This window comes from Hirundo rustica, chromosome 4, assembly GCF_015227805.2.
Source record: "Hirundo rustica isolate bHirRus1 chromosome 4, bHirRus1.pri.v3, whole genome shotgun sequence".
Classification (NCBI taxonomy): domain Eukaryota; kingdom Metazoa; phylum Chordata; class Aves; order Passeriformes; family Hirundinidae; genus Hirundo; species Hirundo rustica.
In genome coordinates, this window is record NC_053453.1 from 36,547,964 (window position 1) to 36,565,413 (window position 17,450).

General features: G+C 40.1%; 1 protein-coding gene across 1 annotated transcript in view; it reads left to right on the forward strand.

Annotated features, from left to right (window-relative positions):
- The first annotated feature begins 5,417 nt into the window (after positions 1–5,417).
- Positions 5,418–17,450, forward strand: part of LGR5 (leucine rich repeat containing G protein-coupled receptor 5) — a 100,236-nt gene continuing 88,203 nt past the window's right edge. The window contains exon 1 of the mRNA XM_040061939.2: positions 5,418–5,635. Within this exon, the coding sequence (XP_039917873.1) occupies positions 5,418–5,635 (218 nt within the window). The remainder of the gene's footprint in view (positions 5,636–17,450) is intronic.

Consider the following 17,450-nt stretch of genomic DNA (forward strand, 5'->3'; position numbering starts at 1 on the left):
CAGTATCATGCAAATACATTTCAAAACCACAGGAACCCCAGGGTGTATGCCACACAGACACAGTGGGAGAAGGAGGAAAGAATTGGACAGTATTTCTATAGGTGCTGCTAAATTAAAAAATTACTCTATTCATGTACACGTACTCGTCTTTACCCAGAGCAGAATGCAGATTAACACAGCACATACAAGACACAGAAATATATCATGCCTCTCCACACGCACATATATTCAAAGGTTTGACATTTTACAAACATTTAAGGGAAACAAAAACAATCCTGCAACCCTCTGCGAAGAGGAGTTAACTTCCTCATAGAAGTGGAGGTATTGACTCCCATTGGAGTGAGGAACATTTGTTACATTAAGTGTGCAATATTTTGAAGACCTCCCTCAAAGTCCCACTGACAAACACTGCAGAACACAGAGCTCTCTGAACTTAACTACAGTGCAAAAATGCTCAGTAGGTAATTTCCAAATGTTTGGTTCTCACACCTGCTACTATAAGCAACAGGTAGTTATTGATTACTTTTGTGGGGTGAGAAAGTAGAGACCCATGACTATGCAATTCAGGAAACAGGGATTGTCTGGGACTACAAGTGAGACAAACTTCAAATGGGCAGTTAGATATATCTTGAGAAAATATTTAGTGAGCCAAAAAGGGAGCTCTTCATTTTCAAAGATTAGTTGTTCTGGTTAAAATCTTGTTCCTTGCTTAATGCCTATCATTCTTCATGCATCTTTAAACATAGCTTAAATGTTCTCCTCTTTCTTCTTTTGGCATTACCTGAGACATACAGGGATAAGGTAACAGACTAGTAAGTGTTAGAGTTTAAAAGCTTAATTTAAAGTAAAGTTTAAAGCACATGATTTCTGTGTGGGTGAAATAATTAATGCCTTTGCAGCCTGGCTGTAACTCTAAATAATGTCACATCCACCCAAACTCAAAATAATAGGAGATTCTCTTCATATACATTATTCTCACATTTTCACCTTAACACACAGAATTTATTTCCTAAACAGAAAACTATTGTAACAATCTTCTTTCATTTCCTCCAAAGAAGGAGTAAGTAAATCTACAGACCACATTTTTACATTTTTCCCTTGCTTCTTTCCCAAATTTCTAACTATTAAAATGTGCCTGGGTAATCCTGACTTTTGCACTAATGTTGTGAACTTTATTATCAGATATTTTCAGGCAAAAAATAGTGTTCATTTGCTTCAAAATTATACATACAAGCCAACTGTCACTGTATGAATTGTAACAGTAATATCTTTTTTCTAGTTTTGTCCCTTCTTCCCATTAGAAACTTGACTAATGAAGCATATTTCAGATGAATCCAAGCAAATCTTAGCCATCAGATGTTTCACCTCAGTCCTTCCACCACACTGACTACAGAACTGCTGAGGGAAGCATGCAGCTAGATGGCAGTGTGCCAAACTAAAAATCTATATGAAATTGACTGTTTCTAATAAGGCATGACATAGCATGCCTTAAATAGCATGAAAACCTAAAAAAACAAATCCATCCAATGATAAAATAAAACCATCCATAGTATTATTGTGACTGAAAAGCTGTAGGAAGGTGGTAAATTGAGCCAGGGAAATTGAAAATCCTGTATTTCTTTCTGGTTCAGAGAGCAACTCTACCCTAACCACCCTACATTTCAAGTACCAGCTCTTATCACTATGTAAAACAGAAACAGTACCATCTGCCTTGGTTTGAAGAACACTCTATGGCTTAATAAAGGGATGTAAATACTTGTGTTGGTTCAAGGCCCTCCATAAAAGGGACAGATAACGTGATGCAAATGAACAGGAACATACACCAATAGGTAAATTGGTGAACACAGCACATAAATAGCCTGCTGCTGTATGTATAAAAAGTCTCTATAGTGATAAATCTTAAGGCATGCACCATTCTCCAAGTCTAGCTGGGATAGAAGGACAAATGAGGCATCCTGCAAGGAGGAAAGGATCCTTCTGCTTAGATCACTGGGCAGTTGCTGTACTGCTCTCCAGCAGAACAGTCTCAGGGCTGTGGAGCTGCACACTGGCCCACTGAATCCTTTCAATGTAAGGATTTCAACACATTCAATGACGAATTTCTTATCCAAATTGCCAGAAATAGAATTGCCACCCTGCACAGGATCTTTGTTTTCTGCACAGTCTAAACTCACAGTTGTACTTACTGCCTTCTAGGAACCTATCCTTCATCCATAGGCAGGAAAGGAAAAAAACATGCTACAGTCAGCTATAAACTATTGTGTTCTCTGTTGCTGTGCTTATTACTTTGGCTCTGTATTGGACTTGCCTAAATATTTAAACTAGCTAGTACCTTTGCTAGTGCAAGATCTGTTAATGCTTCTGCTTTAAACTCCATTTTGGCTGGGACAATGTGACAACTGATCATTTCAGGACTAAGCATAATTTTCCATTTTCAAATGTTTTAGTCACACTTTTTAAAAATAATTTTATTGAGTTTAAGTTTACAAAACAGAAATGACAGTGAATAGTTTAGATAGACAGTTTTCTTTTTACAGTCCTGTATTTTAACCCCAAATTTCACATAAAATCTAAAATATGTCATGCTGTAAGTAATGATGTTAAATATATATATACACATAATATATATAAAAATATATATCTGCTCTGCATTCTTAACATATGAATTTTTACACTTTCAGTGTGCTAAGAATATATAACACAACATTTAATTTATTTGACTTGTAGGCAATATTTCATAAAGATACCTTTTATACTGGTAAACCTTAGGCTTGAGCATCATCACATCTTATATCATATTCAAAATCCTGAGTATCAGGAAGACAGATTCAACAGAATATTCTGCTGAGATCCCTGAGAGATTTTGTTTATTGCCTTGATGAAAGCCAAAGACTGTTGATGGCTGTACCATGGATGTTAACTTCAAGTGACTGGGACACTATGGTGAAGTGTTAGAACCTGCAGAAATCTTACAGTCCCAATGGCCTTTTTAGAACAGTAACAGCACCTCCCAGAGAAGTCACCAAACAGACCCTTGCTTTTCTTTTTCCCTTTATGGAGAACCAGAGACCTGTGAGAAACATGAAAAGGAAAAAACTGTACAGCCTAGTTTAAATGTACAAAGGTAGGAATTATCCATATCCATTCTTACAAAATCCATCTTTTAATCTTCAAGCTATTTTACTTTAAAAAATCTTTAAGTAAAATTGTGTAGAAGTACATTAAGTATTTTAAAGAAAGTCACTAGCTCAACAAATGTATTTATGCAAAATAACATTCAGAGGATGAATTTTACAGTTAAATCCTCACTACTAATTAATCTATGTCTGTCTAACTTCAGGTATCTTGTGCAAGCTGATAAATCCTCAACAGAAAATGAAGAAACAATATACTCTTGGCTTTCTAGAACAACAGCAAAAAGAAGTGTATAAAAGCCTCAAGTTACATAAATACTGTTTCACTACACTTATGAAAAATATAAACTTATAGACATGGGCAAAAGACAGAACTTTTGGGGAAAAAGGTCTCCTAGATACATATCATGACACAGAATGAAAAATCCTCTTCCTAGGTAATTTTTCTCTTTGGGCATTTCTCACAGGCACTTTATGGTTTCAACAACTGCTGTTATTATCTTAGGACAAGGTGATGCTTGGAGAAAAGTTTCACAGCAGCCCCACAGGCCAAAACATTTTGGCCTGTCTAACTAGCGAGACAGCAGATTCCTTTTTTATTATTTCAAATAAAATACTTGAGTTCCAGTACAAGATTGTTCTGCAGCTCAGATTATACCAGATTATGGTCCAGAGGTAAAAACAGGTGTTATAAACTGGGTAGAATATAAAAGCATGTATTTTGCTGGCCTTTTCATTAGGCTCTCATTTCAGACTTAATCTTACATTCAAAGAGAGTATAGCAGAAAACCTTTAACTAATGTTCTCCAATGCATATTGAGTAGGCTGACCAACAATTTAGTTACCAGTCTGAACAGGAATTGGGCTGGGACTGCGTTCCTAAACTCACAACTGTGAGCTGTCTCAAATCTGGAGATTGTGGCCAACTTTGTTCACACTGAAAACGGATTTGGAGGAAAAAGGTTTTAAAAACCCTGCCATCCTCACTTTTGCCTCACTCAGCCACAGACACATAGCACACAGGAAGTCTGTGCACTATCTGAGGAGAACCTCTGGCAAGGATCTGAGTGAGGGACATCTCAAGAGCTTTCAATGGCAACCTCACCGTGAACTCAGTTTCCCTCCGCAGCTAGTTTCCTTTAGAAAATTGTTCCCTGTTGGCAAGCCTGTGATTTAACTGTGTGGTGAGGGAAGAGAGTGGATCCCCATCATTGACCAGGGCCATGGTCTGCAGCTGGGACCGCCGACCAACTACATAAGGCCTTAGAGGTTAGATGTCCCTACCAGCCCACTAGACCACCCAAGCCTTTGTCCACATCACCCCAGAGACCCACCCCTCACACCATGGTCTCACGACCATACCCCCACTTCCACAACTGCCTGTTCTCCCACCTTCTAGAAATGCTCACCATGTGCATCCCTACCCTGAAGGGGGATTCCCCCTCAAGAAGACTGAGAGGGAGCCTCATAAATGCATATAAATACCCAATGGGCAGGAGGGAGTGCCAAGAAAGTGAAGGCAGGTTTTCCTCAGTGGTGCCAACCACTAGGACACAAGACAGCAGGCAGAAGTTGGCCAACGTTCTCATGCACTGTGTGATTCTTGGGGTGTCATGTGCAAGGCCAGAATTTGGCCTCGATGATCCTGATGGGTCCTTTCCAGCTCAGTTTATTCCATGGTTCTACGATTGCATGATGCACAGTAAGTTCCACCTGATTACGAGGAAGAACTTCTTTACTGAGCAGGTGATCACTCATTGGAACAAGCCGTCGAGTCTTCCTCACCGGAGGTATTCAGGAACCGCCGGGATGCAATCCCGTGCCATGTGCTCTGGGATGATTGCCTGGGCAGGGTGGTTGGTCCGGGTGACCCACTGCGGTCCCCTCCGCCCTGGCCCGCCCGGTGAACGTGAGACGACGGCCCGAGGCGAGCGCCGAGGCGCGGCCCGCTCTGAGGGCAGGCGGAGGGCGGCGTTCCCCGCTCCCTCCTCCCGCCTGCCCGCCGGGCCCGCGGCCGCCCCCGCCCGCCCGCTCGCTCGCACGGCGGCGCGGGCAGGGCCCGCTGCGCTGCGGCGGGCAAGGCTGGGGCGGCGTCAGCGGGCGCGCGGTGCCGGCTCCAGGGCTTTAAAGCAGCGTGTAAGCTGAGATGCTACCACAGACAGCGGCGCGGCGGCGGCGGCCGCAGGAGCTCCTCGAGCCCAGACGGGCGCCCGCCTTTCGCCCCCGCCGCGCCCCGGGGCGTGAGGGCGGCCGCCCCGCGGCTCTAGGTACCCCCCGGGCCCCATGGCGACGACCCGCTCTGCCCGCGCCCTCCTGCTGCTGCCGCTGCTGCTGCTGTGCCCGCCGGCGCTGCGGCGGGGGGCGCGGGGCGGCGGGCAGCGCCCGCGGGGCTGTCCGGCGCCGTGCCGCTGCGAGCTGGACGGAGTGCTGCTCCGCGCCGACTGCTCCGACCGCGGCCTCACCGCCGTGCCCGCCAACCTCAGCGTCTTCACCTCCTACCTGTAAGTGCGGGCGGGCCGGGCAGGGCGCGCCGGCGGCGGCGGGAGGGGTCGGGCCGGCCCCCGGCGCTGACAGGAGGCGCTCCGTGCCCGGAGAGAACGCCCGACTTCAAATAAGTTTCTAATCGCTTTTTAATCAGCGGGCGTGTTGTAAAGGTTTTATAGGTATCTGACTATCGAGGTGCCCGATCCGGCGCCCGGAGGATCGCTGTGTGATGTGCCGTTTGCAGGGTAATTAAAAGCGATTGCAACAGCAGAAACTCGATGCCATCCGCCGGGGACGTTATCTTCACCTTTGCTTCCCGGGACAGGGCTTTGAACTGCGGCCGCCGCTGATTAAATCGTTAACAGATTTCCCCACGGGGGGAGCAAAGGCAGTGAATAAAGCGCGCTCCCGGGGGGCGGGCAGCTCTCGGGGACCGGAGCGCCTGTGTCCAGACAGGCTCGGGCAGGTGCCCGTGTCCAGCTCCGGACTCGGGCCGGCGCGCCTCGCCCCTCGGGAGGCTCCCCCGGGCGTCGCAGCGCCCGCCTAACGGGGCATCCCCGCCGGCACGGGCAGCGGTGCTTGCGAACTGCGCTGCACCTCGGGCGCGCTGAGTTAGAACGCGTAGGGACAGAGCCGGCGAGAACGGAGAAACTTTGTATTAGCAAAAAGCCCACCCAAAACTGTGGTGAAACTTTCTTTGTTTCCTTATTTTTGGCTCAATGTTCGTCCTTTAGCCTCTCGTGATTTAGCGTGTTGAAAGTGCTGGTGCTCTAAGTGTTCCTTTGGTGTTGTCCTTACTGATTCCATAGTTTTTTGTGGTTGGATGGTCAGTGGTTGTTAATTTACTGCTTATCCTTCGTACCCAGCATAAAGTATGTCTGGGTTTGAGCGTGCTTGTCCAGGCTCCGTACTTTGACATGCTGTTAACGTGCTTGCTACTATGGTTATTGTGAAGATGCTTTCACGGCATTATGTGTCTGGGGTACTAAAGTAATCATTCTGAGCACACTTCTCTGTTAATACCATACTTCAAAGGGCATAAAACATATCTTACATCTGAAAAAATAGAATAAAGTAAGCTAGAAATTGATTTCTACGAGAGGTAGAATTGGCATGACAACATAGACAAGGCGGAAATTAAGTGCAACCAACTAAATCTAAGTATATATTAGGGGAAAGCCTCATTTAAAGAAAATATTTATAAAGAGGGTGAGCTGAAAGACTTTTTTATATATATTATGCGTGTAAATACGATTCTGAATTTTTTCTTAAGATCAGTTTTAGCTTATTTTATCAGAAACATTTCAAAGTCAAAGCTGTTGATAATGTTAGGAGGCAGGAGTCAGCAGTCAGCATTACTGAACGACCACTTACAGTAGAGCAATACTTTGGCTATGTGTAATGAAGATACAGTCCTTAAGACATACACAAAAGTATCAGGTCAGGATTTTAGGTATACATAAGATACAATATTTTCTGGTGCTTTGGAAAGACATTAAGCAAAAGGTAGATAGCGATGGTATAAAGGCATGCTTAAGCTGTACATTTCCTGTGTTAAGAAGTAGAGCCTCTAAATTCCTCACTGCTTGGAGGAATGCTGAAAACCAGAAAAATGTGAGAGAACCTACTGTTTGACTGTTTTATGAAGAAAAAGAGAACATATGTGTTGTGATGTCAAACTACTGTCGTTGGGGTTCTGCCTCTGGTAACCTGCTTCTTGGGAGGATTGTGATCTAGTCTGCCCTTTTGTTTTTAAATCCTTCTGTCCTTCAGAAGGAATGTCTTTCTCCAGTCAAAAATCCTCTGTTGTTCAGTAACATACACCCTGAAGTGAAAAAATGTTATTTGGACAGGCAGACTTTTAAATGACCAGGACTGCATGCCGGCAGTGTAAAGTATAAAAGACTAGTTCATACACATAGGCAGCTACACTTAACATTTTCTGAATTTACAAGGCTGCTATCCTTGGATTGATTAATTATTGCCTAATTATGCAGAATTGTAGCTCCTGCCTGCCTTCCCTAAAGAACTGTCAAGTCTCATTCTCTGTAGATGGCTAAGCAATGGCAAATTTTAAAACATGCCTGCTTGTTATAGGCATGTTTGCCCCCCTGGGCCTGGTAATAGCCCACCAGCTACTTCTTGATTATTCTCCTTTCTGGGTTTTTTTGTGTGTGTGTGTGTGTTTGTTTTGTTTTGTTTTTTCTTTGGTTTTTGTTTTGTTTTGTTTTTGGGGGGTTGGGGGTTTTTTTGGTTGTTGTTTTGGTTTTTTGGTTTTTTTTGTTGTTGTTTGTTTGGGGTTTTGTTGTTGTTGTTGTGGTTGGTTGGTTGGTTGGTTGGTTTTTTACCCCAAAAACATCTTTTTCCGCTGTGACAATTTTTACATCAAATCAAAGCAAGAAATTAAAATTGTGTACACATATTTAATCACTTTCCAGGAAAAAAAAGTCTTCTTCAGTCAATTCTGTTCTTGCACCATAGATATATTTGACCAAAACCAGTGTGTAGTACTGCCTTGGATTAAGTTTGAGCTTTTAAAGCTTTGGGGTTTTTTTTCTAAAATTCTGAACTTTTTATCTTCATTTAACACTCACATAGGAGAAAAAGGTAACTGTTTTCTTGGTGTACACTGGACATGGTGGGAAAAGCTGGAATGCTGAGGCCATTAAAGGTTTGTCTTATTTTAAAACAAATGTCTATTGAGCATGATATATTATGGTGACTGAATTTTGCGTGTACCATCATTTTTTTTTATGATGGTGTTCTTGCAGCAGAGCTAAATGTACTTTACAGATGGACCTGCTACAATTATCTCCGTTCTCATTTGTAATCCCAGGCAGCAATTCTTGCCTCCCATCAAAAATATTTTTATTTATGATTATGTGTCTGCTGCCATGAACTGTTAGACTTCTTTAGAGCAGGCTTGGAGAATCCATGAGTTTCTTTCCATTCCTTTTTCTTAATTTACTTTTAGGCTAAGTAATGTATTTGGTGTATTCAATGCAACTCCTTTTGACATAAATGAGAATTCCATGTGGTGGTGAAGGGCAGCACTGAGTCTCTGTTTCAAATTAAGAACAGGTCACTTTCCTATCAGTTCACAGTGGAAAGAAGAAGCCATAATCTACAGGTCTTTTGCACATGGGACCCTCATTAATTCTCAAACCAAACCCATGAGTTAGTGAAATATTGTTACTATTTGCTGTGATGTGGAAAACTGAGATGGAGAAGGGCTTCCTCAAAGTTAGAGCTAACGTTTATGACAAAGGCAGCCATTAAAGAAATCCTAACTCCAATGTTTAACCTACTTTACCTAAATAATTATCCATAAAAATTGTGTAAAATCTTGAAACTCCTGTTCAAGAATATTTAGTATGACAAGTACTGAAAACAGATTTTCTCCTCAGTCTCATGTGATTACAATATAGAGGACAGCACTCATAGATTTTTAGGGGTTTTGGTTTGGGCCTGGACAATACAAAAAAGTAGATTTACTACAACTGCCTGAGCTGTCTAACAATTTGTATGCTGTGTTTGTGATCAAAGCCTGTCAATGTTTGCAAGCAGAATGTTTACAAAATGTTAACATCATAGATTGACAGAGACATGCATGAATACAAACGTAAATATTGCAGTATGTTCCCTTTTACATTATAGTTTACCTAAAATGTTTAAATTTAAGTACATTGTAAACATGTGTGCTAACACTTGGTGAGATATGATTCATATAATTTTTAACTTTTCATAGAAATGATTTATTAAGAAAAACTATTTCTCAAAACTTCAATAACTGATATTATTACGGTAGAACACATGAAGAAGAAATCAGTGTCTATTATAAGGTCTCAAACCTATCAATCTTCAAGTAAATTTTGACCTTCCACTTCATTCATTGCTATACTATTGTATTTGATGATAGCTATTCCTGTAGAGCACAGTCAAAAAAAATTCTGAAAGTGTTTAAGACTATTAAACATAAAAAATTAAAAGAAAAAATTGCAATTAACCTGATTAAAAAGATTACTTACTATTTTGAAGGTAAAGAAGTATGTTCCCAGAAATTAACAATGCTTCTGAAATAAGAAATATAGTCGTTTCTGTGTCAGGAATACCCAAAATCATTAAGACGAACCTTTTGGCGTAAATTTGCATCCTTTTAGTCATTCTAATCTCACAGTGCAAATTCAGGTCTTGTCTGTGTCTTCATCACAGGTATTCTGGGAATGACCATAGTTTTTCGAAGAGATCAAACAGCAGCATATCTTCTTACAAAGAAGTGAGACTTATAAAGTCTCACACCATCCAGATCCCTTGACAAGATTTAGGAGTTAGGTCTTTCATAAAATGTCTGTCTCTTCTTAGAAAGTACTTCTTTACATAGTTACAAACTTTGTAGACATTTAATTAACTTATTGTCATGTGGTTTTAGTTAGTAATCTGAATCTTGTCCTGATTGAGGATGAAGGTGAATCCAGGTTCTGGATTTAGAATTTAGTACTAAATCTCCCTTTTGAAAAAGAAACATAACATTTCCTCTCTACTCGAGGCAGTAGCACATATGCAAAGGTAAAATATACCCACAGATAAATTAGAGGTAAACAAAAATTGAAGAAGTAACAAGCTACGTAAAGTATCGTGTTTGCCAGTTTTCAAGAGATTTGCTTTAAATTTCCAAACAGTGTGTCAAGTAAAAGTCCCTTTCTTTGAGAAAAAAATTAGATGGAAAATGTATTTTGAAATATCATTCTTCACACTTGAGAATACAGTGTTGAAAATAACTCTTTACACTGCTTCCTGAAGAGCCTTTTGCTGCTCAGAAAGGAAAAAAAGGCTCTCACACATTACTTCTCTCCTTTAGCATTTTCTCTGTCGAAACACTGCATAAGTTGACAGGGAAAAGGAAGCTGTCTTTAAACTGGGAGAATATGAGGCTCTGACAGAGTGAAGGCACCTTCACTTTGGTATCTGAAGTGCATAGGACAATTGGTCGGGCAGAGGGAGCCTGACTCCAGCTGAGAACGCGTGCACCAGGCTGACCTTCCCAGTCAGCATGCCAGCGGAGATTAGACTTCCCTCAAGTGCTCCCTTGTTAACCCAGTCTTTTCTGCAATGTCATTTGTCTTTCAAATGCTTAAAATTGCTACCAATCTTTCAGTAGTCCAGATCACTTTCTTTTATTCTGTTTGTTGGCCAAGATAATATTTCATCTGCATGCACTGCTTTCTTAATTCTCTGTTGGCTATTTAAATGGTCATGATTAATACAATTTATGGTGTTTTCCCTGACTTCTTTACTTGAACTGTCCAGCAGATCTGATTCTTTTCCCAGTAAAAATCTTGGTAAATAATGTGTGGTTCCTTTGGCTCTAAGTAAACTGATTGAAGGCAGAACATGATGTGGTGTTTTTGACATACCAGAACAGCTTTAGGCTTCAGTTAGAAGAAAATACCCTAACATCTTTAAAAAAAATAAGATGTGATCAAAGCATGCTTACTCCTCAGAGATTTAGCAATTCATGTGGCAAATCCACATGCTATATGCTCTGTACTGTTTGCTGAGAAAACCTGAGGATCTCCTGTACAATTTTACTGATCAGATGCGAGAAATTTATCACCTGGAGAATCATAAAAGAAATAAATGTGGCTGGGGAGGGGTAGGGCCTGAAATGAGATTGCTGACATTTGTTGAAGGAGTGCTACCTTCTATTTCTCAGAATTGAGGTTTAAATAAAAAAATTTACAAAGATAGTGAACTGTTTCAGCTGTATAGGAGGGCAACTCATGGTACCACTGACTTAGTCCTAGTGCATCTTTCCTGAAAGTCTGCCTTCAGTATTTGGTAATTTTTGAATTAGAGACCATAGAATGAGTATTGAAGAAGCAGCAGCACCCAAATAGACATACTGTCCTGGAATGTCTTTGCCATGTAGATGGAAAAAGACCCCCAGCCAGCTCATATTTTACTAAGCACCAGCAATCCCTGGATCTCTAAGCAGTAACGAAATGGGATTGCAATGCAAGTTCCCAGGGACTGGTGCAGTTTTATCTGGCTTCACTTGGACAGTACATTCTGTATCACCTTCCAGTTTTATTCTTTCCCTGTGTTTTACTAATTTTTAGCTATGTCTTTTGGGTTTTAGGGGCTGTGGCCACAGCACTGAGGTCATTCCCTGAAAAGACTAGTTATATTTTCATGTCTAGTCAAAAAAAAAAAAAAATTAATCTGAAGTGTAGTGTTATCCAGAAATTATAATTATAATAATCAGCCACTCCCAAACTGGGATTTTATTGGTAACAAATGGGCTCTTAGTTTGGGTCCAATTGTATGATTTGGCTTCAGTCCTGCAAATACTTATCCAGATACTTAACTTTAGTGTCAGGAATGGTTCCACTGAAATCACATGTACAAATGTTTGTTAATCAAGGCCTTTAATGATTCTAAAACAATTATCCCATTCTCTTTATGGGGAATAGTTTCATTAAGCAGTTCTGCACCACTGTCTCGTTGCACAGCCTAAAGCATTATGTATATCATAAGTCATTTAATACAATTGTTTTTCAAAAATTTTCAAAATCTTGGACTGATTTGAATATTTAGTTTTATCTGGAACGCACCATCTTCCAACAGTATTAAATTATATGGTTTGCAGTGAAATAATTTTAAGGGCATCTTTTGATTAAAAATTGCTAACAGTTTTGCATTATATTTCAGAGGTATAGTCAGTTTCTTACAGGTGATATAATATTGTGTGCATGGAGATGTCTGTGTATAGACAGATGTTGGACATATTTTAAAAAGTATCTATCAGTCAAAAGTAGCGCAAACAACTATTACTCTCACCACACAGAATCTCTCCCCTCTTTTGATGACACTTGATTAAATGTTTTCTTTTTTATTGAGAGTAACCATGCTTAGTGAAATTACTAAACTTAAGCATTATTTACGTAAGTGATGCAAAAGTATTTTTTGAATTGGGACTTAATGTGCATAATAATTGTGAATGAACTTAACCCCTTTTTTTGTTCTCATGTCATACAGATTTTCCCATTAAAAGTGTACAACTATTTAGTGCTGATATTTATGAAGGGGAGGTAGGAGGTAGAAGAGTAAAGCTGGTGTTCGGTACTACTATTTGTGGGGTTTTTTCCTATTATTATTTCTTTACCTAATACTTCAGCTCGCTTTGTTTGAGGATAGAACAGTTAAATCACTGATATTGCGCAGAAGTAGGACTTTTCTAGCCCCTGTTTCTGCAGCAGTAGGCATCTTATGATGCCAGTTATACCATCTCTTCTGGATCCTGTGATAATAAAAATGCTAGTGTAAGTGAATGAAAGAACAGATGTGAGATGATGTCAGCAAAAGGGAAGTATAGCTGCACTGATTTGGCATTCACTGAGTTTGTAAATGAGTCTCTGTGTACCCTGAGGGGAGGAAAAGGTCATAGCTGGCAAAGGAAGCAAGTAAGATAAGACAAAGCTCTCTCTCCTCCACGATTGAAAGTTACCTGTTTTGCACCACCTTGATGACTAACTTGCCTTTCAGCTTGATCTTTAATCAGCTTGGTGTGGAGGCCACCTCAGAAATTCAATATTTCTCCTATTGGTCTCGCATAAGATGAGGCTGCATTTATGTTTGTAGTGGAGGGTGACACCAAGTTGTCCAGTTCCCAGAAATAAGATTCATCCTTATAGAAGGCATAGAAACCAAAGTTTCTTAAACACCCTAATCATAGAGATTGACATTTTGGAAGAATGAGAATAGGGAAGAAACTGCTTCTGTGAACAGGGACTATGATCAGTTAGCCATAACTGGGATTCAGGTAGAGAGACCTTTAAGTTCTGCTCCTGGATATAGTAATTTATGGATTTAAGTAAATCACGTGACTTTTCTGTAGTCATACTTGTTATATGGGGTGGCTGGGACAACTACCTACATCTGAATTTGACTAACCTGGTGGTGGCTGAAAAAAGCTGGAGATCTGTAGATTAAGAATACTTAATTAGGTGCTAATTATGAGTATGACATGGTAAAATAAGGGAAGGCCCAAGGAATTTTCTTCTCTCCACAAGGATGTATATCTACCTTTCAGTTTTGATCCTGGCTGTTTATGTGACCTGAACTCTGTGATATATGAGATTCTTACTGGAATGAGGAAAGTCTACACAGGCATCTGACAGCAATATTTGACCTGCTGACAAGGAAATACAGGATCCACGCTCTTAGTGCAATATGGAAGTGTTGCCTGCACTTGTGCTGAAGCTGTACAAAGACAAGGATTTGGAAGCAGTCCAAAAGAGGTGCAGGTGCAACTTTGTGATGTGACAAGGGTCTCAGGGAGTACGTTCCTGTCCTAGAGTGTCCCTGCGTAAAGTCTCACTGTATTGACTGTAACCTGCAGCAGGGCACACTCAATTACATGAAGTTAACAAAGCAACAAAAAGTACATGGAAAGCAAAGAGACAGCAGGTTGCTTGGGAATCTGCCTGTATTGGTGTCATAGACATGTACCTCTCATGAGGCAGCTCAACCGATTTTAAACATTCTAAACCCTCTGGAGAAGTGTCACTCTAGCACTAAATTCTAAATTCACAATTCACATTTGTGCCATGTGTATGCAGTAAGACTTTGTAGCATACAGTTACTGAGGCAGAGGTATTATCAGAAACATTTGTTTCTTTAGTGGAGATAAGATCTTAGGATATAGTTGTGATGGGGTGAAGAGTAAGGATGTGCAGTACTGCTTATAGGTGGTTTTAAAACTTAAGTGTGAGGCACTGTGGAAGAGTGATTGGTAGCAGGAAAAGGGTCTCATGTAGTCTTTTTTAGGCCTAGCACTGAAAAGGGACTATGTGAAATATCTTGATCAGAGAATAGCATCTGGGAAGACTGTAAATTCCTCAGCATATGGAGGGTTCACTTTGTCTCATACCTGTTGCCTGCACATATGTGAAGTCGTGTAAAATGTCAAGTGCTAGAACTTTACCTCCTTTGGGCCAAGAAAGTGTGAAAAGAAAGACCAGGACAACCACTTTGAAACATCCTAACAACCTGGAGGCCAGCGACAGTACAGAACACAGTCTTGAGGTACATGTTTTTAGAATAAAAAGTGCTTACTGAATATGCACCATGATCTCAGAAATACTTGTTAGTCCTCAGCCTTGATGAACAGCACCTGGGCTAACCTCCTTTTCTTCTTACCAGAAACTCTGTCTGCTCCCAGGAATTAGTTCTGTCTAATAAGCTCCTGTTTTCTAATGAACAGCAATGGAAACTTATTTTTCTTGCTTGAATGACAGTCCAAGTGGAAAAACATTTTTGTTATTAAACTTTCAAAGAAAGTTCTATACCTGAATTGTGACCATGGTGGAAAATAACTGTGATGAAAGCCAACTCTTTTGTGACCCTATAAACAACAGACCTAAGTGAGACCCTTTAAGCTCTCCTGGTTCACAGCAGGCTGTGACCAGGAATCTCCCTCTGCATGGGGCACCTCTCAGAGCCAGCCAGCTCTTGCTGTACTTGAGGATCACTGCTAAATGCCACACATAGAATCTGGGTCAATATCCCCACTCCTTGAGGCTCAAACCTTCACCTGTAGAGAAGATGCAAAGGCATCTGATATGAGTACTGAACTTAAATGGGAATTTTTCACACATCCATACATACTCCTTTAGGTGTTTGTGTGAGTGTGACTATGCTGTAGCAGATGTGCTGCAAATGTTTCTCTCTTCGATTTTAAAGTGGGTTAGATTCCTAAGGTAGCTCTTTAAATGAATTGCTATTGCATTTGTAGTAAATTCTATTGAATCTCTTGACAAATTGTTTAAATTAGACTAAGTGCTGCTAAATTTAAATGTGGTTAGAATCTTCAGGTGTAAGCCATTGGTCAAGTCTAGGGCTAAGTTTGGCAGGCAGATTTACTCTAAACTTTGGGAGCAAGAGGAAGAGTCTCTCTTACTCCTTTTAATCCTTACCCTTTTTTTCATCCTCAGCCTCCACAGAGATCATTTTTGTAGCTTTTTAGATTTTAGTCTGATTTTTTTCTGTGTCCTTTAACAATCTAATTAGGAGTAGACTGAACCTTGCCAATGAGCTTTGACATGTTTTTAATATTAAAACTGTTTTGCCAGTGATTCTTCGAACAACCTAAGACACCCATTCGTGACACAGATTTCTGTGTGCCATTCCATAAAGGTAAATTAGTAGATTTATGCCCAAGAAGACTTCACATAGTTTCTGCTATGCTTATACTGATGGAACTAACTTAATTTTGTGGAATTGATACTGCTAATATAAATTGAATTTGAAAATTTTGAAGATTTTTGAAAAGTGTTAATTAATATAATTAAATTTAAGCATTTGCTTTGGTTTTAAAATGCCAACTCTTGACAGAAAAGTTTCTGGTCTGTCATTAGTATGCACAGTGTCCATCTTTTTGAAATAAACAACAGTCAGTTTTTTCTTTTGAAAAAAAGATTTTGGGCATACCATTGAGTGATCATAATTATTGCCTTGTTTGTATCAGGATGCAGACTCTGGCAGGTGAGTTGTGTCAACTGTACAGATTTTGCAGGACTTTCAGGAAGGAAGGAATTTGTTTTGTTTTTCAGGCCTTTTCCAGCCATTGTAGATAGCATTAAGTGAACAGAGCAACAGGATTGGGTTTTTTTTGGAGGATGCTTACACAGTGCTGTGGTACATTCATTCCACTTACAGAGAGAGACATCTGTCATACCAAATACAGTTATCAAAATCACATTTCTGTATGTATTGGTGCCTCAGCTGTTCTGCCTTCAATGGCTGTCTCTGGTCAATTTGTGAAGAATCCCATAAACCCAAATCCAGATGTGGTCTGTTTTCTACATTTATCATCGATCATGAATATGGCATCTTGTAGCCACACAGCTCTAAGTTCCTGCCTATCTTTCCATAAAGCAGTGCTGGAAGAGCATCAGATTTCAAAAGGAATTTGTAATATCCAGATTTACTGGATGGTATTATTTGCAGTGTTGTATCTCTGTGTGGGAAACATATAAAGAAGTGCTGCCTGCTCTCAATGTGCTGCTGGTTTAATCCCTTCTGATAAGGGTATGTGAAAACTAATTATGAGCCAATTTGCTTCCCGATGAAGCTAGAACTGAAATTCCTTTCAATAATGTGGATGGAATCCCTGGTATATCACGGTTAGTTCTGTTGTAGAGGATTCTGTTGGGACGTGATGAGTCAAATCTAAGGGAAATTACTCACTCTTTATCCAAATATCTCCGTATGTTGAGTACACAAGCAGATTTTTTTTTTTTTTTTTAAATCTAGTGAGTGAGTAATTACTGAAGTATCAATGGCAGTAATTAATTGTTAATTACATTCATTAGTGGTTTGGATTATCTTAGCATGAAGAGCTTCCATTAAGTTGGGTTCACAGTTTTTATAAAGAAGTATGGAGGTGGTTGTTCAATAATGAACAACCAAATGAAAATAAGAAATCTGTGTATCATCATTTATCAATATGAAATTGGTAAATGGATGGATGTCCCAGCCACAGGAGAATTATAACGGAAAGACATAAAGGAAAAAAAATACACCTTACCAACAAAAGATTATGTCTATGTTCTTTCAGTTAGTAATGTCACTACTAGTATTAAAGAGAAATGTTTTTTCTCTGTCTGTAAAATGGTGTTGCTTATCAGAAAAAAAATCCAGAAATTAAAAGACTTAGTAATTTAACATTTATTAGCAGGTTTAGACAATAACTGAGTGTTCCTCTATTCTGCTGAGTCTGTTTACAATGAAATGCCTTGGGCCAGCATTAACCAATAGGATATTTCAGAA